Source organism: Ruditapes philippinarum, unplaced genomic scaffold (assembly GCF_026571515.1).
Source record: "Ruditapes philippinarum isolate M1 unplaced genomic scaffold, ASM2657151v2 ctg3372_1_1_1_1, whole genome shotgun sequence".
Taxonomy (NCBI): domain Eukaryota; kingdom Metazoa; phylum Mollusca; class Bivalvia; order Venerida; family Veneridae; genus Ruditapes; species Ruditapes philippinarum.
This window is the reverse complement of record NW_026866849.1, coordinates 96,828-122,862: the sequence shown is the minus strand read 5'-3', so window position 1 is coordinate 122,862 and position 26,035 is coordinate 96,828. Positions and strand designations below refer to the sequence as shown.

General features: G+C 33.3%; 1 protein-coding gene across 1 annotated transcript in view; it reads right to left on the bottom strand.

Annotated features, from left to right (window-relative positions):
* Window positions 1-26,035, bottom strand: part of LOC132734006 (uncharacterized) — a 68,509-nt gene that overhangs the window by 35,875 nt on the left and 6,599 nt on the right. The window contains exon 2 of the mRNA XM_060720706.1: window positions 7,386-7,437. Within this exon, the coding sequence (XP_060576689.1) occupies window positions 7,386-7,437 (52 nt within the window). The remainder of the gene's footprint in view (window positions 1-7,385; window positions 7,438-26,035) is intronic.

The window sequence follows — 26,035 nt, the reverse complement described above, 5'->3', positions numbered from 1 at the left end:
GTGTAGATTGTGAGAAATTTGCCATATAAGAAGTATTCAAATTGTAATGTCTGAATTTACATTATTTACAAACAGAATAGGACATATTCCATTCCTGTAAATGCAAGGAAAGCTGGACAAGTATTTATATTTTTCAGCTTAATCAAACAATTTTTTCTAGCACCAAATATTACCCAAAAATTCCTTGTTAAACAAATTCTTTTACTATGAAAATGTCAAAGAACAAAACTATGTATCCAAATACTGTAGTAAGTAGCCTGAAAGGGGGGGATTTCCCAATCAGGCATAGAATCACACAGGTCCTGTAGGCATTTGAGCTCTCAATCTTAAATGTAACACCACTTTAATTATAATGGATTATTCATAATTCAAAAATTGAGATTATTGCAACCTTTTTAAAATATAAAAACCCAAATATTTATTTCCCCTGTCTTTTTAAAGGGAGGAACACAGGCACCATTTTCAGTCTTTCGTTTTGAAAATTTTTCTTCATTAACCTTAAAATTCCTCAAAAAATATTATACCACCCCCCTTGGCATCATAGGGACAAAACTTTTTCCTTATAAAGAATAAAAATTGGTGGTTTTTCCTAACTTGACCCACGTGTGGTTCAGTCGTTTGAGCATTTAGATTCCATTTAGTTTGTCACAGTTTAACTCTAAAAACGTTCAAGACAACGTCAAATGAATATTTAGGGTTTGTTTCAATCATACAATATCCACAATATTTGTTATTGTTACTTCTACGGTTTGTTAAAGTCTCATGACTAGTTTTAACACTACTCGGCGATTCTGTCTGCGGCTAAATTTCGTTCAACATTAATAAGGATCATCTATTTCATACCTAACCTCCGTACCAAATCTAAGGACTGCATGCTAAAGCCCTCTCTAGTTATTGATCACACATAAGATTTAGTGATCAAGTACACAATGAACTTGACCTTAAACCAACTGTCCTCAATGTATTTACTTGTCAAGACACAGTTCCATGACAATGTTAGTACCGTTACGGGTCTAAAACATCTTGAAGACTAGCTATTGGTTGGACAAGCTTTTTAGTGGTCAAGATCAAAATGACCTTGACATTTGACCAACTGACCCTAAAAAGTCAATAACAGTTATCTTCTAGTCATGACCACATCAAATATCTAAGCTCTAACTATTTGGGTTTCTGAGAAGAACGTTTTAACAGTTTTTTCTACATGTACTCAGACCTTTTTTGGCCTTGACTCACTGTCACGCACCCAATCAGAAACATTGGTTGAACCTTTAATAAAGTATGCAATATCTATATAGGTTTGTTATTTACCTTAGTTACATAAAATGAAAATTATTATCAAGAAGCCTTTCAAAAGGTCTGGGGCATCTTAAAGATATTTCCAGACAACAAATAATATGTTTTTAAAAGGCATTAAGTGTCCATAAAGATTGAAATCAGTAAAAACTTCCATGGTTATAAAAGATTTGTCTGTAATATGTCACAGTATAAAGCCGGGACCTCACTAAACGGGGACAAAATGAGCAAGTGGCCACTTGGCTCAGTTCGGAATTGTAACTGAGGTCCCAGGTTCAAGTCCCTATGTCCCGTAGCTCAGTTGGGAATGGTATCGTAACCCAGGTTCAAGTCCCTATGTCCCGTAGCTCAGTTGGGAATGGTATCGTAACCGAGGATCCCAGGTTCAAGTCCTTATCAGTCTGGTAACCTGATTTACTACCTGCAATTTTGAACTTTACCCTGAAACATATTTATTTTACACATATTTATATAAATGCAATTGCAGATTAGTGCTAATTACAATATCTTTTTATCCAATTAAGTGCTCACACTGTCATTTTGTTTTGTTGATCATTGCACGTCACACAGTTAAAGTATATTTTGTGAAACGTGTTGAAAAATGAAAAAGAAATATAAGTGGCATATGATTTTATAAGGTCTTTATCAATTAAATGGTTCTTAAATACTTAGTTAAGCTAACATAATATCTGTTTTTTATTTTGTGTAATGGCATTGATATTCCAGTTAAACACTATGCTAATCAAGCAAAAAGCTGTCAATTAGACGCCACCATAAAACCAATTATCCAGTCAGTAATTGCTCTTCAACTATAGTATTATGTCCTAGTAGTCCTATGCCATAAGATACTGTACTATTAAATTTTTGTGTATGGGCAATTATATCTCCCATCAAGAACCAGCGAGAACAAACTTATGTCAGAGTCTAGCTTTGGCATGGCAATATCAATATATTGTGACTATATGTCCCAGCTACATCATCTGATGCTAGAGCAAAAATAAAATCAAGGAGCTAGCATTATTAAACCCCCCACCTCCCTCTATGATATGGCCTACACATTATCACTTATGTAAACCACACAATGCTGCAAATCATCCATATAAAATTAAAATAAATTGTTTTGTTTGCAAATGAGAAATTACTAGTGACGTAAATATGCTCCGGATACAAGAAAAGTATAAGTGTACTTAGATTAGTAAACATATAGTATAAATTGATAAGAAGCCGCACAAAATCACTAATCTTTCAAGCTTAGATTTTACTAAGAGATAAGGCTTCTACGAATATTATTTTTTCATTCTCTGATCACTTAAATGTGTAACAAATTTGTCTTCCTTTATACTCTGAAGTTGTCTACTGTTTATTACTGTTTATTTATGGAATTTCAATTATGAAAAAGGTTGTCCTAGATTAAATAGGCGTAACAGTGCCTTTTTAGTCTGACCTGGTTTTATACACGTGGCAAGTATATCACTGCTTGTTGACAGGTGCATTAAAACCTTGTCTCAATGCATAAAATGATTATAATCTGCATACCCAGGTGTACATTAACAGAGAATAAATCATGCCTTGAACCTGATGAGATCACATGAGCAAATGCCACTGTTACATGTTTTTTTAATATGCCTGACTCAGGGCGCCATATGAAAAAACAACCGACTGCAATGATGACCCCACTTAAATTCCTCATCAAAACATAACTGTCAAATTGTTGTCACAATGGCACAAACAAAGCGTAAGCAAACCGGATTCTTTACATGAAAAACAGATATTGAAAATGCACAATTTATACATTTATGAGGCATCCAAGGCCGAGTGGTTCATGTCCTTCAAACGACTTGCACCTCACCACTGTAGGTTTGAATTCTGCCAGGGACTTTGGATTCTTTCCTGTGAGGAGCCCGAGGCTTTCTTTGGCTAGCTTACGGAACATTGGTAGTTCTACTCTGAGGTCTTCCTCCACCAGTAAAACTGGAAAGTCACCATAATTATGACCTCTACTTTGTAAGTTTGTTGGAGCTACGTAAAACCTGACCAAAAGAACAATTCTTAAGCACCATTTTTTTGTTCCTGCAAACTCTGTGGGCTTGGATTTTAATTATGCATTTTATAAGTTTTTCTAGAGATGCTATTATTTTTTGCATGAATTGCAGGCTGTATTATTTCATTTGTATGATTTTCAGGTGGTATTATTTTATTTTGTATGATTTTCAGGTGGTATTATTTTATTTTGTATGATTTTCAGGTGGTATTATTTATTTTGTATGATTTTTAGGTGGTATTATTTATTTTGTATGATTTTTAGGTGGTATTATTTATTTTGTATGATTTTTAGGTGGTATTATTTGATTTTGTATGATTTTCAGGTGGTATTAATTCATTGTGTATGATTTGCAGGCAGTATTTTTTCAGGTGGTATTATTTTATTTTGTATGATTTTCATGTGGTATTATTTTCTTTTGTATGATTTTCATGTGGTATTATTTTCTTTTGTATGATTTGCAGGCGGTATTATTTTATTTTGTATGATTTTCATGTGGTATTATTTTCTTTTGTATGATTTTCAGGTGGTATTATTTTATTTTGTATGATTTTCAGGCGATATAAATTCCTTGTGTATAATTTGCAGGCAGTATTTTTTGAGGTGGTATTATTTTATTTTGAATGATTTTCATGTGGTATTATTTTATTTTGAATGACTGGCATATGAGAGAGTTGCAATTTCATTTTGTATTTATAAATTTTCATCAAAAGTTGAATTTTTTTTTTAAATTATTTTTAGCACAATGATCACAGCTAGTAAATAACAATAATATTTTGTATAAAATTGAAGGTTAAAATTTTATTCATTATTATGATTTTTCTGTTTGAAATCTGCTGTGGTCATAGTATTATTTTTACAATAGGTTTATCTCTTAGATTTGGTTCGCTAAATTGCTAATCATGGTCATGCAACTACATAGTTAGATGAAGAAGCAGGCGCTTGTTTTGGTTGAGTCTATTATGTTTTGTTTAGGGGGTTGAGTTGTCATACACAAATTTACAATTTATATGCATTTATTTTTTTCCAATGATTGCTATTATCTTAAATGCTTCTGGGACTGTTGTTTTATCAATTCATTTGTAAATAAGATTGTTATATGTCTATTAACGGAATAATTTTAATGAACACGAAATTCGTTCACACCTACATGTGTATTTGTAACGTGATGGTTTAAGCCAATGAAAACACGTCAATATTATTATATTCAGGCAGAGAAAAAGTGTGCAAAGAGTAAATCGATAATCTTTATGTAGCCAGCAAACTTTGAATTGCAAGTATTTTTTCATATCTTTCGGCAGAAAAAACTTTTCGAGGATTCGTATCGTAAAATGGCTGCCATTTACAGTACCAAGTGATTATCCCAAGCACCACCGCGAATTAGCGCGGGAATTTTAATTATAGCTAACCTCGGCGTGTATACATTTTTCATATTTTATTGTAATAAATATCTACAAACTGTGTCTTTCGTTTTTTTTATCAATATATAACCAATAATGAGGTTAATATGAATAAATAATCATATCTCAAATCTTTGACTATGATTTACAATGAAATTCTACCTTAAGTGTATTATGTAGGTTTTTAATTTCCTGTAATTTTATTTTGTGATTATGCTTCAAAGCAGTCAATTGACCGTGAATTTTCTTTTCATATTTTGATTTCCTTGAAATCATTTTTTTCATCTGAAGGTATGCAACTTTAATATGGTGATGCATTAATTACATTCCATGAAAATGTTTAAAGATATAAAATATCTCATGACATGTTTGTTCATTTTACATTACACCTTTAATTCAGCAAACATAAAGTCTTCACAAAAAGTAGTATGCAATCGTACCTATATTACATACAAATGTATGTAATATTTTTCTTGTGTACAGATGTTTCCATTTATTATGAATTGTAAGTTTTGAACTCCAAAAAAACCCCCAGAATTTTAAACACTTTATTTGACATTCTCCAGGCTCTGCAATAAAGACACATTATCTGAGTTAACATTCTTAAATGAAATTTGATGAGTTTATTTTTTTGTTGAATTTTTATTGTAAATTCAGTTCAATCTAATTCAGCATTGACTCCTTTTTTTTATCTCTTTATTCTCATTAATTCAATTTGGAGTAAAAAGAATCAAACACCGGCTGCCGGTACAGACCGGAATATCTAGCTTGAGGGTGACTGTTTACGGCGGTTACTTTTTTTAATGAGGCTCTGCCGAGTTTCCACTAAACAGTTACCCGAGAGTTAGATATGTCCGTCTGCACCAACAGCCAGTGTTTGATTTTTTTCTTGCATATTACATATCAATTATTTACAGAACAGAAATAACAAAAACTAATATTTTCATTACGCATTTTTCTTTCTTATAGTAACGTATGAACTTACAATTTCATTCATAACGATTAAGTGACGTCATCCTAAGAACACAATTCATTCATAAAAGGCGCATGGAAATGACGTCATTTAAAAGCACGCGACTTGTCTCACATGGAGGTGTAAGACAGGGTTTTCTAGCAGCGGTGTAAACAGTATATTTTCCTGTCTGACATGCAAGAACGTCTGTTCTATCATGAGAACATAGAGTGGGTTAATGATTTGCACACAAGTTATTGGTATAGATTGACCTATAAATCTCAAAAATTATTTCCAGGCTTGATGTCACAAAACCTCAGTGGAGTTCCTTTCAGTACATATCCCTGCAAATATGACTGTGCTTTTAATTATATTATAAAATTCCAACTGTTTCATTCATAAACTGCAAACTAATTAAATTTTCTTGTTTATGTCTATTTCCTTTGTAGAAAATTCAATTAAATTAAAAAATGTTAATTAAATGGGGGATAATTTAATGTATTTATAAAGGGGCAAATTATTTTAACTTTTGCAAAAATGATGAAACTATTTCTTATGATTTATATTTTCAATGAACAGAAAAGGAGTCAGATGTTAAAATTTAAATCTAACCTATATCACGATGTCGTAATAATTTATGCCTTAAACTATACTTATTTTTTCTTTCAATTAGTAATCATTTTATTTCCTTATTAGACAATGATGGAACCTCAAAATTCTTATAATTTTATGTAAGATATAAACAGTAGAACTTCTGTGTTGAACTTGGATAAGTCAGTTTTCTTGATGGCTCAAAATAAAATGATAGTTCTCATTTTTACCTTTGTATATTCTTTATTAAAACCTATTTTATGAGTTCAATTTTAATGTGTCAAATTTTCAATGTGTCAAAGATTTTACGTGATATTTTACTATGTACAGATAAGGAAAATCAATCTTGACCCCAGGACTTTTATTTGAACAAACTTGGTAGACACTCACCAGAAAATGTTTCATGTCAAATATCTAAGCTCTAGTTCTTTGGGTTCTTTAAAAGAAAATTTTTTAAGTTTTTACTATATGCATATAGGGAAAATCAATGCCCCCCTGGGGCGAGGCCAATTTTGACCCCAGGACTTTTATTTGAACAACCTTGGTAGACACTCACTAGAAGATGTTTCATGCCAAATATCTAAGCTCTAGCTCTTATGGTTTTTTAAAAGAAGATATTTAAAGTTTTTTCTTTCGGTTGCCATGGCAACCAGAGTTCTGCATGGAATTAAATTCTTTGAACAATTTTTAAAGGTGACCACCAAAGGAACATTCCTGTGAAGTTTGGATGAAATTGGCCTAGTGGTTTATGAGGAGATGTCATTTAAAGCAAAAGTTTACGGATGGACGGACGACGGACGGACGGACGGACGCCGGACGAAAAGCGATCACAAAAGCTCACCCTGTCACTTTGTGACAGGTGAGCTAAAAATGTTTCACATAAAAACGAACAAGTCAAAATCAGATTTTCACCACCAAAGGAACATTCCTGTGAAATTTGGATGACATTGGCTTAGTGTTTATGTGAAGTTGTTGTTTAAAGTAAAAGTTTACGGATGGATGACAGATGGACTGATGCAGGATGAATTGTGATCACAAAAACTGACACCTTGCCACTCTGTGACAGGTGAGCTAAAAACTAGTGTAATTATAGATTAGATTTACTCACCATCATGTATACAGGGGTAGTCAAGTTCCTGAATATAACAAGGTACATCAACCTGAAATCAATAAATGAAAGAAACTAGAATAAAATATACATGAACGAGTTCAACCCTTTCATTGCAAACAAAACAATTGTAACCAAAAATAAAATGATTTACTTGATTAATTGATGTTTTTACCTAATCACTTTATTAGCATTTATTGCAAGTCTGAACAATTCAATGTGTAAAGGTACAAACACCTTTGTATGTGTCACGGTTCAGAACTGTTCACTATTTAGGTGAAAAGATGTGTAAGCGGCCGGATAAGTCAGTCGGTAGAGCCGCGGTACAGTCTTCTGAGGGTCCCAGGTTCGAGTCCCGGATGGGCTGCACATTTTTCTCCCCCTGTGACATTTTGGGCCCAACTTGGGACCAATTGACTGATATAGCTCAGAGTTTAATTGACATTGCTCTGTAACTCGAGGATGAATTTCAATATAGCAGGGGAGTATGTCACAGTTCAGAACTGTTCACTATTTAAGGGAGAAGATGTGTAAGCAGCCAGATAGCTCAGTCGGTAGAGCTGCGATACGATAGTCTGAGGGTCCTGGGTTTGAGTCCCGGTTTGGGCTGCACATTTTTCTCAATCTGTGACATACGCTTATACAAATTTCAACCTGTGAATCATTTTGCAATCAGAAGATGTGTTTCTTACACACTGTTTTTTTCATATTTTTTGTTTGAGGTTGAAATGCAAATTTTTTTTATCTTAACTTAGTTCTGTTCTAAATTTTCTCAATAATCTTAAAGAAATGAAACGCTATGTTATTATAGGTCCCAGTGGACCTTGACCTTAAACCTTGTGACCTAAATATGAGTGTGGCAGGTAAAACTCAATGTCAAGGTACATCTACACCACCATTCAAAGTTTGAAGTTCCTCAGCAGTGCACTGATTTAATGGACAGTTTTATAAGTTGTTTCTATAAAATGTTCCAATGACATTGACCTTTTGACCTAAATAAGGTATATGTCAAGTATAACTCATAAGGGTACATTACATACACAATTTGAAGTTGATGCTGCATTTTGATTTATCATCACCAGATTTGTTTTGTTAGTCCTGATCCCAGAGACCTTGACCTTTTTATTATGACCAGACATTTGCACAGATAAGTGGGTCATGACAATAGCTCCAAATTTTCATCAAATTCAGCTGATATCAAAGTTCAAATTTATTTTGGCAGAAATATTTAAAGTTTGGTAAAGTGTATTTTTATTATAGATTCTGAATCTGTATTTCAAATATTTGTTCTTATTTTCATTTGTCGGAGTTTCTTCTCCTTTTTTGTAGGACAAATATTTTGGTTTCCATCTGTTACCTATCTTTGTTTAGTGAAGTGTTGCCTTTTTCACACTCATGCACTTTTCATGATCTACTTTTGTCCCAGTTTTTGTTTGACATTAATTTTGTATAAGACACTTTGATTGAAAATTTTCCTGCCTCACCTGCTGTGTATTTATTGTTTGTTTTTTTATCTAAATTAATCCTTTTGTTTTGCTTGTTATTTTTCTTGCGTTTTTTGTTTGACTTGGCTAAATAGCTATAAATTTGCGCCTTTTGTCAATTTGTAATTTGATTTAACATCATCATCTGTCTAAATGCATATGAGCTTTGGTGTATAAATGCATAATGAGCTTCTGTATTTGACATTACTTAACATCTTTTAAAAAGTTTGGTGTTGATGCAGTGTCAAATGTATTTATCTCTAATACCAACAGTTTACTATCATTCATTTTGCTCCTTTCTGCTTTATAGAAAATAAAAGTACAGTAGTGTTTATTATGTGTTCATGATAATGTTGTATTCTCAATTTGATATAACTGGATTATCTGTTATTGAGGAATGTCAGAGAACTGTGTGATTGTTATTTGTCACTATATTGGCAGAGAAATAAAAGGCATACGTAAAAGCCCCTCTTGTCTTGATTATTTAATGCCACTTTGACTGCTAATAAATCAATTTTTTAAATGTATTTCAGTTGATACAAATGTGTTCCAGTCTGACTGAGTAACAGAAGCTATAGGTGTATTGAAGCACTCTCAAATCCATCCCTGGAACAAACCAGTACTTAGGTACGAGTGTAAAGTTTTTTGCTAATGGAAACAAAGGCTTGCCTCTGATGCGGTTTGAACTCATAATCCTTAGATTAATGGTAGATGGTAGTTGTCTTACAGGTAGTAGTCTGACTCGTTTACCAATTAGCCATGCTGCCACTACAAAATTGCAATTGAGTATCAATTTTAATACATTAGTATGCTGTCAGTTTTCATATACATGAAACAGGGACTTTTTTTATCATCATGTAGGACATATTGGAACATCATGTAACAAATAAAATTAGATAACAATCATTGAAATTGGAAAATGTTTCCACAAGTGAAAAGGTTTAGTTATTTAATGCATTTATTTATAACATGTTTTTCCAAATTTTAAATAATGGATTGAACGTAATTTAACAAAGAACATAATTAAATCTGACTTTTAATACAAATGAACAATATTTCTATATTTCTCCAACTCTTTTGAATCTGAAAAGAGCAATAATTGGAAATTGGGCCTTATTAAATTGATGCTCCAATTAAATATCTAATTAAAATATCAAAATTCATTATTATAAATGCGGGATCAAAATTGCAACAAAATTAATATAAAAATAATTATGCCATGACTAGAGCAATAAGAGGTTCAAACAAAGCAAAAAAAAAATAAGACAGTTACCAACACCAGATCTTAATATAGTACATTAAAAGTGTGGTAGAGGCCCTATTAAGGACATTAACTGTTACAATGCTAAATATCTCAAATAGAATTGTCCATCTTTCAGTCTAGACAAAACCATTCATCATTTCTAGGAAATATTCCAAATGAAATTTCAAAATGAGTAAGTAACTGAATATCAAACAGTGCAGACCATGATCAAAGACGTCTCAGCTGATCTTCAGGTCGGCACTGTTTGCATGTGTATATTCACTTGCCACTAACAGGCTATATGGTAAATTGCTTAGTATGCAAACAAGCTTAAATAACTTAATTGATCAGATAATTGTAACATTATAACTTTACAGACAAAATTAAACCTGAGACTCCACTGAAGTTTATTGGCATAATATACAGTCGAGACTGTCATATGCGACTTTCCAAGGGATCTTCAGAAAAAGGTCACATATGACAGGGAGTCTCTAAATACAGTCTCAAAGAAAATTAAATTTAAATACCATCTATCTGTCTATATACCATTGTGACTTAACATACATAACTGTGTGAAGGAATAATATCTAACCAATTGCAAATAAACATAGGTAATCGTAAATTTTTAATGTAAATAAAATAAGAATCCATGTAAAACAACTATATATTAGCATGTTTATCACACAAAATTTAATTTTATTTTTTGTATTAAGATTTAAATTGAATCTTTTTTGTATAAATTAACTGGAATTTGATGCATCCATGTACTTGTAAAAGTTAAACATATCCATATCCAAATTTTCTGGTTTGGTATCCATATTTTTTCCGTATTAATTATGCAGCCAGTAAAGGTAAATTAAAACAAGAGCTGTCGGTAGGACAGCAACGCTCGACTATTCTTAGTGCTTGATAGTAAACAAAAATGCTTGATACAATTACCTCCTCCTGTTTACAGGTTGGGGTAATGATGGTGAACAAGTGTGCAAAGTTTCAAAGCCATATGTCAATGGACTTTGAAAATATTTGAACTATTACAAAAACTTTAACGTAAATTCTAAGTCGAAAAAGGGGCATAATTTTGTCAAAATGCTTGATACAGTTACCTCCTCCTGTTTACAGGTTGGGGTCATGATGGTGAACAAGTGTGCAAAGTTTCAAAGCCATATGTCAATGGACTTTGAAAATATTTGAACTATTACAAAAACTTTAACGTAAATTCTAAGTCGAAAAAGGGGCATAATTCTGTCAAAATGCTTGATACAGTTACCTCCTCCTGTCTACAGGTTGGGGTCATGATGGTGAACAAGTGTGCCAAGTTTCAAAGCCATATGTCAATGGACTTTGAAAATATTTGAACTATTACAAAAACTTTAACGTAAATTCTAAGTCGAAAAAGGGGCATTATTCTGTCAAAATGCTTGATACAGTTACCTCCTCCTGTCTACAGGTTGGGGTCATGATGGTGAACAAGTGTGCAAAGTTTCAAAGCCATATGTCAATGGACTTTGAAAATATTTGAGGTATTACAAAAACTTTAACGTAAATTCTAAGTCGAAAAAGGGGCATAATTCTGTCAAAATGCTTGATACAGTTACCTCCTCCTGTCTACAGGTTGGGGTCATGATGGTGAACAAGTGTGCCAAGTTTCAAAGCCATATGTCAATGGACTTTGAAAATATTTGAACTATTACAAAAACTTTAACATAAGTGGTTACGCCGACGCGGACACCAACGCCGACGCCGACGCCGACGCTCGGGTGACTACAATAGCTCTACTTATTCTTATCGAATAGTCGAGCTAAAAATGCTGTCTAAAATATCTTCCGTTGGCACTCTCTTATTAAAAAAAAAAAATCTGACACAAGCTTAATCCAGTTTACTCAGGTCATTATATGTACATTACACACCATGATGCTTCCCATTAACAGACGCTTAGTGACGTCACTCGATACCTGTATACATGTTAACTGTGTAATTGAGACAGAGGTGTGTAGACTTTGTTTGCTACTGGATTATAATTGGACTTAATTATTTTGGCCCCCTGGGTGTTAAAATAGGTATTATTTATCTGATTAACGGACAATTAAAAGGTGTGAAAGTCGTTTAAATCAGACAAAACATTGCATTGGGACCAGACAATTAGGGTCGCTTGTCACATATGACAGGGAGTCGTTTAATTCAGACCATTTTTATAGGAAAATACGTTGGGAGTACTGAAACAAGGTCGGATAAGACAGGGAGTCGTTTAAATCAGGGGGTCGCTAAGGCAGTCTCGACTGTAACTGGAAATAATTTTCAGAGATTTGTATACCATATGATTAATCAAGTCTGGACCAATAACTTGTGTGTCTTTCCCTCGCCCAGTAGTTCCAGAATAACCATTTTTATTGTGCAAAATGACCCAAAAATGAAAACGGTTCCAATTTAATTCTCAATATATTTCTTTGTTATCCTTTGCAGATTTTTCCATTTTAAGTGCTAAATCACTTGATTTATGCAAAAACTCAAATTCTAAGTTTTTAGGCTATATGACCTCAGTAGACCTTCTTTGACTAATACTGTCACATGAGCATCTAAGATTTTAATCCATAGCACAAACACTTAAATGTATCAGAAACAAGAGCTGTCACCCAAGTGACGAATGCCCCTGAAATCTAAGGTTTCTTAAGCATGCAGGTATTATGAAAAGAACAGCGAATGAAAGTAATTAATTGCTGAACATTGTTCTTTGTATTATTGTTCCTGTAATCTCTAATTGTGATTGTGTGAACCTTCAAAATATAAGTGTGACCTTGACCTTTGAAGATTTTTAGAGACGTGGTTTCTGGATGCGACATTAGATAAACATTTGTGCCAAGTTATTTCAAAATTCCTCAATGCATGACACTTAAGTACAGTCTGGACATGATTGTTGTGTAAGTGGAGACACACGGACGGACATGAGCCTTAGTCGCGACACATTGTCTTGATGTGGTAGACATTTGTGCCAAGTTATTTTAAAATCCTTCAATGCATGACAAAGTTACAATCCGGACACGAATGTGTGTACCTATAAACTCTAATTGTGATAAAGTGAACTTCAAAATGGTAGTGTGACCTTGACCTTTGAGGTAGGGACGTGATTATTGGACGCGACACATCGTCTTGATGTGGTAGACATTTATGCCAAGTTATTCTAAAATCCTTCCATGCATGACAAAGTTACAATCCGGACACAAATGTGTGTACCTATAAACTCTTATTGTGATAAAGTGAAACTTCAAAATGTTAGTGTGACCTTGACCTTTGAGGTAGGGACGTGATTATTGGACGCGACACATCGTCTTGATGTGGTAGACATTTATGCCAAGTTATTCTAAAATCCTTTGATGCATGACAAAGTTACAGCCCGGACACAATTGTGTGTACCTATTAATTCTAATTGTGATAATGTGAAACTTCAAAATGTTAGTGTGACCTTGACCTTTGAGGTAGGGACGTAATTCTTGGACGCGACACATCGTCTTGATGTGGTAGACATTTATGCCTAGTTATTTTAAAATCATTTGATGCATGACAAAGTTACAGTCGGTACACGAATGTGTGTACCTATTTACTCTAATTGCGATAATGTGAAACTTCAAAATGATAGTGTCACGTAGGGACGTGGTTCTTGGTCTTGATGTGGTTGACATTTGTGCCAAGTTATTTCAAAATCCCTCAATGTATGACAAAGTTACAGTCCGGACGCGAATGAAGTGGGGACGCACAGACGGACAGTGCAATTTAAATATGTCTCACTTCGGGGGCATAAAAATCCTACCCATGCGGGATTCATATTCAACACCATGATGGGCAAAACTTTGCACTCTAGACCACTGAGCGAAAATATCAATTCCCTACAATTTAACACAGTTGTCAGAGGTGGTATTTATAGAAATTGACTTGACAAAGCATCATTCCGTTCATTGGAAAAGCATTTATCTAGAAAAAAAGCCGTGTTGGCACCAGAGACTAAAACTTAACAGCACTAATTACGTTTCAGATAACGGTTTTATATTACGTTCCCAAAAATAACAAACATGGCACATTTTTGTGACAGCAATACTAACAGGTTAAAATATATTTCATGTACAAATTATATCTCAATTCTCAGAGGCACTCAGCAACAGAAATTACTAGCTTCAAATTAACACCAGTATTATAAAAGAGAGGTCAATGTGTTTGTCTCAGACCAGACAGACTGTAGGCTATATATCGAAGGTTGATCGCTCTTATAAACTGTTGTAAATCCTTCTTTATTTCAATTCAGTTACTGTAGTTTTGCGGTCAAACCTCAATATTATATCTTAACTTGACTGCTTAATTTTACTGTGCTGAACTGACATATACATCCCGGAACTCGGCAAATGTCCGTTTTTCCAATCAAATCCCACTGGGTACAAACAAACTTTTACCACTGAAGCTAATCATGGTGCACTATGGTCCAAAACAGAGCCGCCATGCAACCTGTTATGCCTTTTATCAATATATTTACTCAAAATGTATGTACATCGGAATAAGATGAGAAAAAAAGCAAATTTTCCGAGTTCCAGAGCATCTATTACTCTGATTTAAAGCTACTAGATTAATTATGGTCAACTACATAATGTAAAGCTGCTGAGCACCAATAGATCACAAAAATTCAGCCAGATATTAAAAACTTTTAGCTGTCTGTGATTAAGCAAACATCTTAACATACATGTGAACTCTCCCACTTTTAGCGGGAAACTCCCACTTTCTGCAGCAATATTTTCAAAGATTTTTTTAAAAATAAGGGGTATTTTCACAAATTAAAGAAATCTCCCTATTTTTGAAGTCAGAACTTCCTTCTTTGTCTATTGCAAATTCTAAAATCTCCCACTTTTTGCACTTGATCATCAAAAAAAGTTCACATGTATGATCTTAATTGGATACCCGACTTAAATAAGTACCTCCACAAATACTCTATAGTCTAGTGTCTTCTCAGATATTTAAGGTAGTCTTACTGTAATGCTTTCCCGCCAAAACAATTCTAACATCGGCCAATATCGTATCCAATTGGTTATTTCTGGAACGTTATTTTTTCGAAATATTTGGCATTGAATTATTTACAATTGCTCATCCTATATCGCCATGTACTTAATTCCAGTAATAAACAGTTAAAAATTATTGAGTTCGAAGATTGTGAAAAATAACATTCCAGAAATGACCCAATTTATTACGATATATTGGCCGATGTTAGAAATCTTTTTGGTAGCAAAGCATTAGAGTATGACTATCTTAACTGTTTGACACTATCAACCTCAATTCTTTTTTAAATCTAACAAATTCAAAAATTTAGCAGACAACTTTTTTAGCAGACGACAATTTTCCCAGCATGCAAATGGTTAATTAAGGACAAGAAGAACTTGTTGCATCTCGCATAAAAGCAGCGTACATTACTCATTTGTATTCAAGCATTCAGATTTAAAATAGTAGAAATATTATTTATCTATAACCATAGTTTTTGAATAACAGATAACATTATTTTCAATATCATTATTTTTTTTTTTTATCTCCAAATGACAACTTCTCTTTAAATACTTGTTCATAATGATAGAGATTAACTTAACTGGTTCGCTTTCTATTTTAAGCCTTTATATAACATCAAAGACAGAGAAGAGATGAGGAAGAAAATCAATAGACTTTGAATATGATATAACTGTAATTATTTTGTTTCTATAAACTCTATAATGATTTATAAGGTATCTGTAGTAAACCCTGTGAGAGTACTTCTTGTCTTTCTATTAAAATTATCTCCTTTAACCTCTGTATAATTAAATAACCTGACTTGTATTTTATATTTCGCAGGTATTTTAGTGGAATTCCACTGGTACAAAAGTTGAAAAGTTGAATTTCACTTGTAATTTGGTACGTGAGAGTTCCAAATGACTTTCACTGGAAACTACAATCAAATTATCTGTGAATATTTAACTACCAGTCCAGGAACTGAGGTTGAATTCCAGTTAAAGTACCTGTGGTATTCCATATGATAATTTTCATTCAGGGTAACATAATGAATTTCTAAAAAAATTCCATTTTTTGTAATTTCGTTCGGACGAGTTTTACATCGCACCAACACAGTAGAGGTTGTATGGCAATTTTACAGCTTTACTGGTGGAGGAAGACCTCAGGTGCCCCTCTGGGCATTACTTCAGGCATGAGCAAGCACCTGCTTAGAACCACCGACATTCTGTAACATCCTTATTAAGTTATATTTATTGAAAATGTCAATTATCAATTTGGAGATGTCAAGATGGAAACTTAAAGTTGGACAGCCCTATAGTATAGTGCCTGGTCAGACTGCACAATTGTGAAGGCTGGACTGGTTATATATACTAGTGGCAAAGGTCTAATCACTTCCACTTCAAGCAGAGTACCTTACCAGGACATACAAGCATGAAAGATGTACAACATCATAAAGCCAAGATGCAGCATACATCTCTCTATAATAATTTTGTGGAGGTCTTCGTTGTCAATTCCTACGCAATCAAAACTCCAAATCGGTGTTAAGTAGCCAATAAACAAAGCGCACGCTACAGTAATTGTAAAAGGTACTAGATCATGCCAATGCACTAGAATTAGCTACAATTCAAGCCACTAGCACTAGATCCAGGAATAAGGGCACTTTATAATGCCAACAAATGTCATACTTATGCAATAGACAGTACTTAAAAAAATGTTAAACTATACTGATGGTATCTCATTTGCATGCAGCTAGCAGGAGATAAATAAAATTAACTTTTAACACATAATTTTTGATTGACACATCAATACATTGTGTGTTTCAGCTTACACATTTATGATTCAATAATAGCATTTAATCTGTTTCTATTTCCTCGTATTTTGCCTTAACTTTAAGCTTACAGTGAGAAGTTCATAAAGATCATGAACAATAATTACGGAATTAAAGGTAATGACTTATAAAAGGGGGGTAACTCAAACATCATTAACTGTTCTATTCTAATACCGTTTGAACTTAACTGTTCTATTCTAATACCGTTTGAACTTATATTAACTTAAATATATATTGACTATAGTATCATACTGTCAAACTTATTTAAGAGAGACAGTTTTAAGGATTTTGAAAAACTGTCTGTCAGGAAGTTATACAAAATATCAGACTATACCCCAGTAAAAATGTCAGTGGAATACCAGTGGAATACCACTGTATTCCAGTGGTAACCATAAATCCACTGGTATTCCACTGGAATACTACATAATACCAGTGGAATAACACTGCATTTCAGTGGTTATTATAATTCCACTGGTATTCCACTGGTTTTTCACTGGTAACCTATATTGAGTAGTGGTATGCCACTGGTCAAATTTATTTCAGTTGTAAACCACTGGATTTCCAGTGTAAACCACTGGATTTCCAGTGAACTTGGTGACTTTATATAATCTAGGGCTCATCTTAAATTACAAACAATGGTAAAAAATTATCATCATTTAATCATTGACTGTTAACTTTGCCCAGTTGAATTTCTTGAAGGATTTCCACTGAGGTCCAAAAACCTACCCAAAAACATAAAATTTCTTACAAAGATGAGCTCAGGGGCACTTAAAACCAAAAGATGACATGCAAAAGATAATTAAGAAATATACTCAGAAATAAATTGAAAATAGTATTTCTGTGATTTAAGTGAAAAGCATTGCAATGTTTTTCAATTTTGGGTCATTTTTCACAATAAAAATAATTATGCATTATGAACGATAAGAGCTAATTATCAGAAATTTTACACACAAGTTATTGATCTAGAACTACATCAAATGGATCATCAATCTTGAAGAAGTATTTTAAGTCCCTTAATGTTAAAAATACTCAGTAGAATTCCTTTAAATGGATTTGTTCAGCACAGGTGGATTATTAATTAAGGGGATATCAACGTGACATTTTAAAGGTAGTCAGCCAACAGTAAAAGAGCCTTCCTCAGGACTGCTATAATTATGGCAATATTCACCTTCAATTCCAGCAAAAAAAAAAGGTTTAAATACTGAAACAGTGTTTTTTTTTCAATTTTGAAGGTATTTTTTTGACAATTTTAACTTCAACATTTTTGTTTGTAATTCAATACCAATGATTGCAGGTTAGCAATTCACTGCACTCAAATCATTATCAACATGAAAAACAAAAAGAAATATTACTATATTTATGGGCTGAGACAAAAAAAAAGCCTGAAGAAAATTGCTATACTAAGAATTACATTGAAAAACAATATATTAAGTACAGTTCTTAGGCAGATTTGTGTTAAAAGCAATTTCTTTAGGTCATTTTACATACCTGTAATATTTATAAATAATTATTTGCATCCATGTATCTGTGCCCAAGACAACTTAGTGCTCGCCATTTTTTTAAGCCAATCACCGACGAGGATTTTTCAAATTTTCAGGTTTCAAATATTAATAGAACAGATTTTATATAAACTGGACGTTTTATATTATAAAACGCAAGTGGGCGGAGCTAAGTTTCGAAGAGCGCTAAAGTGAAATATACGCATGTGCAGAGATCTTGAAGTTTACTCCTACTAATCAATATTTATGCATCATGTTTTTTCCGTACACGCACATGTATAATCGTCACTTCGGCATAGAATTAAAAAAAGAGGTTCATGAAAACAGGCAAAATAACAGTTAAAATGTTTTATTACTTACGGAACCACCCCTGCGAGAATTCCATGAATAATTCATGAACTGTTCATGAACATATTCATGGACAAGTTCATGAATGTGCATGAACAACAAATGAGACTTTTTTTCGTTCACGGACAATTCATGAATCAAGATATTCATGAACATGTTCATGAATATATCGATTCATGAATTGTCCATGAAAGAAAAAAAGTCTCATTTGTTGTTCATGCACATTCATGAACTTGTTCATGAACAATTCAAAAACTTCTCCCAGGGGTCATAATAATGTGACATCACAATCAATTTTCATTTAATTCTAAGACTGCTGATTTGTACCAGCCATAAAATGCACAATAGACAGTGTTTTAGTACAAATACAAAACACAAAAGCCCATTACACAAGTAATGAAACTTGTTAAACACTGTGCTCATTGATTCCCTATGTACAAATTGAATTGTCATTAGAATTCACAACTTGCCAGTTTGCTCTTCAATTTATTTCTTTGACACAATTTTCCATAAGATTTTATATAGTCCATTATGTAAATACATCACTTTTTCTTCATTTTGCTAAGTCATTGTTATTTATTCCATTTTTAAGTAAGTTTGCACCGAAAGTTTGTTAAAACACATGTAGAGCTTTGTTTCTGGCGGCCATGTTGACTTTTGCATTATGGGTGTTACCAAGGTCAGCCAACTCTTGTTGACGATCAGTGAGTTCATGAACTCACGAGAGTTCATGAACTGAAATTTTTCAGTTCATGAGTTCATGAACTGAAATTTTTTTCTAACACTTAGTATCATTTTATAATTTCCAAATAAAAAGTTCACTTATTCCAACAAAGTATGTATGTAATATTTCTTACTTTTTATGTAAATATTACAGCCTGTGCCGCTGCAAAACCGAAAGTAGGGTGTTTTTATTAATTTTACATTTATTTTTGACAATAATACTGCCATTTGTCCAAAGATGATATGTATATGAATATAATAAATATGTATGCTGCATATATAATCAAGCTACAGGTTCATTTCAGCCCGAAAAATATGTCGAGGTGACGGGCGAGGCATGACATGTTGACTTTTTGTAGCTTAATAATTGTGAAGTTGCAGTACATGAAAATCGGGCACATGACAAATCAGCACATAAATAAAACATTCTAGTGTTCCGTGGTATACATCTCTTCTACGTGTCATACCTCCTTTCCTTATTACAATGAATTTTTACTGCATTGTTATCCATCGCTGGTTTGTTTTAGCAGAGAATGACCAAGAGGGTACCGTTTGAGAATATTTCGCAAAGAGGGTACCGATATGGATATGCACCGTGATATTGTCTGATTTACCAAGACAGAATGCGGGAATAAGCTATGCAAAACACGTGACCCGAAAATGTGTACCGCTACCTCTTCCAAAATTGGTTATACACATTTAGGCTATCGTGTGACGTCACGCAGTGTGTTGGGCGGAAAAAAATGGGCGGAGCACTAAGCCGGTTAGAGTGCATATTGGATGTTCTTCGTAAATAAGAAAGCTACAGTCACTTCGCAAGCTTCGCTCCTTTTTAGCTTTCTTATTTACGAAGAACACCCAATATGCACTCTAACCTATACATAATGCATAAATACTGGGCATTCAGTGTCCATGTAACTGTGCCCCAGACATAAAATGAATAAATACTGGGCATTGGGCCCATATAACTGTGTCCCAGACAACATATAAATAAATACTGGGCACTGGGTCCATGTATCTGTGCCCCAGACTACAGCAATAGAATAGACTGACCAGAGTGCATTCATTAAATTTCATAAGATGAAAAAAAAATGTTGACAAAGCTCAGCTGGAACAACTTAATCTCATGTTTACAAAGACCTCTTTCTCTTTCACTTGTCCTTGAAGGCCAATTGAAATATTCTTTAAATCAAGTTTAACTCTCTGCAGTTCACGTTTTCCCAATTTTAAATCTCAGAACAGCTGAAAACAAATGCTTCAATACACTTTTTCTTAAAAAGAGAAAAAATATTTTTCATGGCGTAAAAATGTCATTAAATGAACTGCTGTTTTTGTTTAATCACACATCTGACTGTAGCAACAGTGGAAAAAAATATCTGCTTCTTAGAATAATGTCAACTGATCTATCTGTAAATTAGAAGTTTATGTGTATTGTATCCATGGTAACATATTATCTGACAGTAGATTTTTTTTTAGAATTAGATTTACAGACGATGCTTAAATGAATATCAACTGTGTATTTGGGTTGTATAATTTCTCCTTTGTGTTAATCTATAGCATATAATATACATTATAAAACATGTTACAAGAATTTTGAATTTTTATGTTTATTACTTGCTGTTAATATCATATTTGCGAATTATTACATATACAATTTATATATAAGATACTAATTGTGATTTGCCAATATAGAAATATATACTTTACTGAACTGTTTATTCAAATTATAAATAAGAATTTAGACTGATTTATAAAATTAGCCTTTTTTTTCATTGGTCCATGCATGGCTCCAATATCTTTAAACATCTACATCACTTGCAAACTAACAAATGAGACAGAGTGCCGATTAAAACAGAACTATGAAATAGTACTTGTAATTTGCTTTTTAAAATTACTAAAAGTGGTCTATTTCAAAGAAAAAAGTAAAAGAATTGCATCCTATGGTTAAAACAGAGCATAAAGATTTAAGGTGTGACATTCAAGCTATGGACTCTGCCTAAAATGTGCAAGGAATGGCTTCTGAGTCGTCCCTAAAAATGAAAATATTAAGATGAATGATTGACAATGGTACAACTTAGAAATATTCTCTTTTTCTTTACCTTTCATTCACAGTTCATCATTGAACAAGTTTTAATCTACAGATTCATACCAATTACTGTGATAATAACTATACTGCTTGATGTTACACCAATGCCAGTACTTAAATTACAAACATAAAACGATAAGGAAATTGTCTCAATTCATATGGCTTCTCTCTCACATAATTTTAGGCTATCCTCTATTTACAACTTCCCTTTGCAGAAAGAGAGCCACTGTAATGTTTATTCACAATTTTGATAGATTTGTGCATTTAGTAGAGATTTGTGACCATGAAAGTCAAATAAAAGTTTTATTTGAACATCTATTGTCTTCTTTGGTTTATACAGAATTTATTTTAGTTTGATTGAATAGGTAGCTATAAGCTTTCACACTTTTGAATACTTTCCTGGAACCTACTAGTACTGAGCAATGGCGGTAAAGTTTCTTGATCTAGGACACAATCAGACTTGCCCCTGACGGGGTTTAAAAGCATGCTGCAAGCAATCATTAGATTAATAGTCAGACGCATTAACCACTTGGCTATGAAGACACTTTGTTTTCTTTAATTTGTGTATACAATATAGATAAAAAATTAATGACCTCTGTTGTCACCAAAATGCATGTTGTCTGAAAATGACCCCTGTACTTATTGAGGGTTCATTAAAACATGCATAAATTATTTCACACAATAATGATAAAGACATTTATTATATACTTATAAATGAAATATTGAGAAAAATTGATTAAATAAAATGTGTATTTTCATTTTCCGTATTTTCAATGTATTCACTGGTGTCTTGCCAGACTACTTTCTTCTAAATTCAGCCAATATACAAAATTTAAGGGTAAATCCTATCAAATTGTAATATCAAAAATAAAAATGTATACAGTGTATAATAAACAGAAATTTCAAGTCTTTTTCTATAAATACAGGATTTATTTTCATCTTGTGCTACCGCCACTCATGAAATGTTTATTTTCATAGCACAAGATGAAAATAAATCCTGTATTTATAGAAAAAACTTGAATAATTATCCTCTAGTTATTTACATTAAAGTCAAATTAAGTAGAATGTATTTTGTTTGTGTTTTTGATATTTTACATTTATATTGACGATTTCACACAATTTTATCAAATATGATTATGTATCAAGTTATTATTTCATTGATTGACTTTATATACATGTAGTTGTTACACTGACGGGCATCTGACGGGCATCAGAAATCCTTAGCTTGAATTACACATATAATATATGACAATGGTGATGGGCAAGATTGTCTGTCACATCTGTGCCCTCTGATAATGTTCAGTGCTGTTACCTATTCACTCTAATCAGTGCACAAATTTTGAATTTTCCATCAAAATGCTGGATGGTTTTGCCTAGATTTACGACAGGCCGGTACATTTAAGATTTTTAGAATGGGTAAGGTTCAATCATATTGAACTAAGAATAGTATCTAAACTAACACAGTATCTTAAGTCCTATTTTAGAATTTCTTTAGAGTACATTATGTATATCCATGGTATATTAAAGCAGATTCATGCACATTTTGATGAAAATTTTGAAAATGTATTTAAAAGTGAAATGATGTGAAGAAATCGAAAGGAAGCAATTCACACATTACAAAAGGCACTCACAACCCATGTTAATTACCAAAATGTGGACAAAATATTCAAAAATAGCCTTTCCTGCGTTAGTAACGCCATAGAAATATGATGATAAATACTATAAAATGGGTCAAAGACAGAAAAGGCCGGGTTGCATTTGTACACCAAATATCATGAGGCTGTGATGTTACGAAAAAAATTTTCCATTGACCCATTAATGTCGAAAATTTAATTCAGTAGGTAAACAGGAAGTGGATTAGCTACACACCTAAAATCGAATCCCACAGTATGGGACCATGTGTCAATGCTGTATGCCAAATATCAAGAGGCTGTGATTAGTAGTTTCTGAGAAAAATGTTACGAAAATTTCCTACCATTGACCATTAATGTGAACAGGAAGTGGATGAGCTGCAGACTTGAAATCGAATCCCACAGTATGGGACCATGTGTCAATGCTGCATGCCAAATATCAAGAGGCTGTGATAAGTAGTTGCTGAGAAAACTGTTACGAAAATTTCCTACCATTGACCATTAATGTCGAAAAATCTAACTAATTTAACTAAGTGGATAAACAGGAAGTGAATGAGCGACAGACCTGAAATCTAATCCCACAGTATGGGACCATGTGTCAATGCTGTATGCCAAATATCAAGAGGCTGTGATAAGTAGTTGCTGAGAAAACTGTTACGAAAATTTCCTACCATTGACCATTAATGTCGAAAAATCTAACTAATTTAACTAAGTGGATAAACAGGAAGTGGATGAGCGACAGACCTGAAATCCAATCCCACAGTATGGGACCATGTGTCAATGCTGTATGCCAAATATCAAGAGGCTGTGATAAGTAGTTGCTGAGAAAACTGTTACGAAAATTTCCTACCATTGACCATTAATGTCAAAAAATCTAACTAATTTAACTAAGTGGATAAACAGGAAGTGGATGAGCGACAGACCTGAAATCCAATCCCACAGTATGGGACCATGTGTCAATGCTGTATGCCAAATATCAAGAGGCTGTGATAAGTAGTTGCTGAGAAAACTGTTACGAAAATTTCCTACCATTGACCATTAATGTCAAAAAATCTAACTAATTTAACTAAGTGGATAAACAGGAAGTGGTAAAGCGACTAAGTGGAAATCGAATCCCACAGTATGGGACCATGTATCAATGCTGTATGCCAAATATTAAGAGGCAGTGATAAGTAGTTGCTGAGAAAACTGTTACGAAAATTTCCTACCATTGATGTTAAAAAATCTAACTAATTTAACTAAGTGGATAAACAGGAAGTGGATGAGCGACAGACCTGAAATCGAATCCCACAGTATGGGACCATGTGTCAATGCTGTATGCCAAATATCAAGCGACTGTGATAAGTAGTTGCTGAGAAAACTGTTACGAAAATTTCCTACCATTGACCATTAATGTCAAAAAATCTAACTAATTTAAGTAAGTGGATAAACAGGAAGTGGATGAGCGACAAACCTGAAATCGAATCCCACAGTATGGGACCATGTATCAATGCTGTATGCCAAATATCAAGAGGCTGTGATAAGTAGTTGCTGAGAAAACTGTTACGAAAATTTCCTACCATTGATGTTGAAAAATCTCACTAATTTAACTAAGTGGATAAACAGATAGTGGATGAGCGACAGACCTGAAATCCAATCCCACGGTATGGGACCATGTGTCAATGCTGTATGCCAAATATCAAGAGGCTGTGATAAGTAGTTGCTGAGAAAACTGTTACGAAAATTTCCTACCATTGACCATTAATGTCAAAAAATCTAACTAATTTAACTAAGTGGATAAACAGTAAGTGGATGAGCGACAGACCTGAAATCGAATCCCACAGTATGGGACCATGTATCAATGCTGTATGCTAAATAACAAGAGGCTGTGATACGTAGTTGCTGAGAAAACTGTTACGAAAATTTCCTACCATTGATGTTGAAAAATCTCACTAATTTAAGTAAGTGGATAAACAGATAGTGGATGAGCGACAGACCTGAAATCGAATCCCACGGTATGGAACCATGTGTCAATGCTGTATGCCAAATATCAAGAGGCTGTGATAAGTAGTTGCTGAGAAAACTGTTACGAAATTTTTTTTCCGCCCGCCCGCCGCCCACCGCCCGCCGCCCGCCTGCCGCCCGACATTCACCATACTATAACCCGGGTTTGCACCTGTGCAACCCGGCCAAAAATCTATCATTATTCACATATAACATGTAAATTATTATTTAAATCTCAAATCCATTACTTTTCCTAAAATTTAAGTACATTTTTCTCAGGTTTGATTTTATTGAAATATTTTGTCTCATCTGGAGGCATGCACCTTTAACAAATGAAAATGGTCCGTCTGCTTAGGAATCCAGTGGTGGCAGTTTGGATTGAGGAGAAATTGGTGATTACTCTGGTTGTCAGACTATAGTCTGTGTGGGTCCACTACTTACGATGACTGTGTCTAATATTTACTATATATAATTAGAATATATAAATTTACCCACAAAACTTGAATTCTTTTAAAAGTTGGGTTTTTTTTCATTGTTTTTTTTAATTATAAAATTAAAATCATATTCAACACTATAATTCTTTATATTTATCTTCTTTATTAACTGACAAATGAACATGACTGTCTATATTTTCACTACATTTATTAACAACTGTCATGTTCAATTATGTTGAATAAATTTTAACCCCTGATAATGATAAGAAGACAACTCTTTATAAAAATAACAGTTTTTATTTGTAAATAATGGTAGCGAAATTTCAGACCCTGATGTTCTTATTTGCAAATACCGAAAGTAGTCCAAACTCCTCGAAGCGGTTA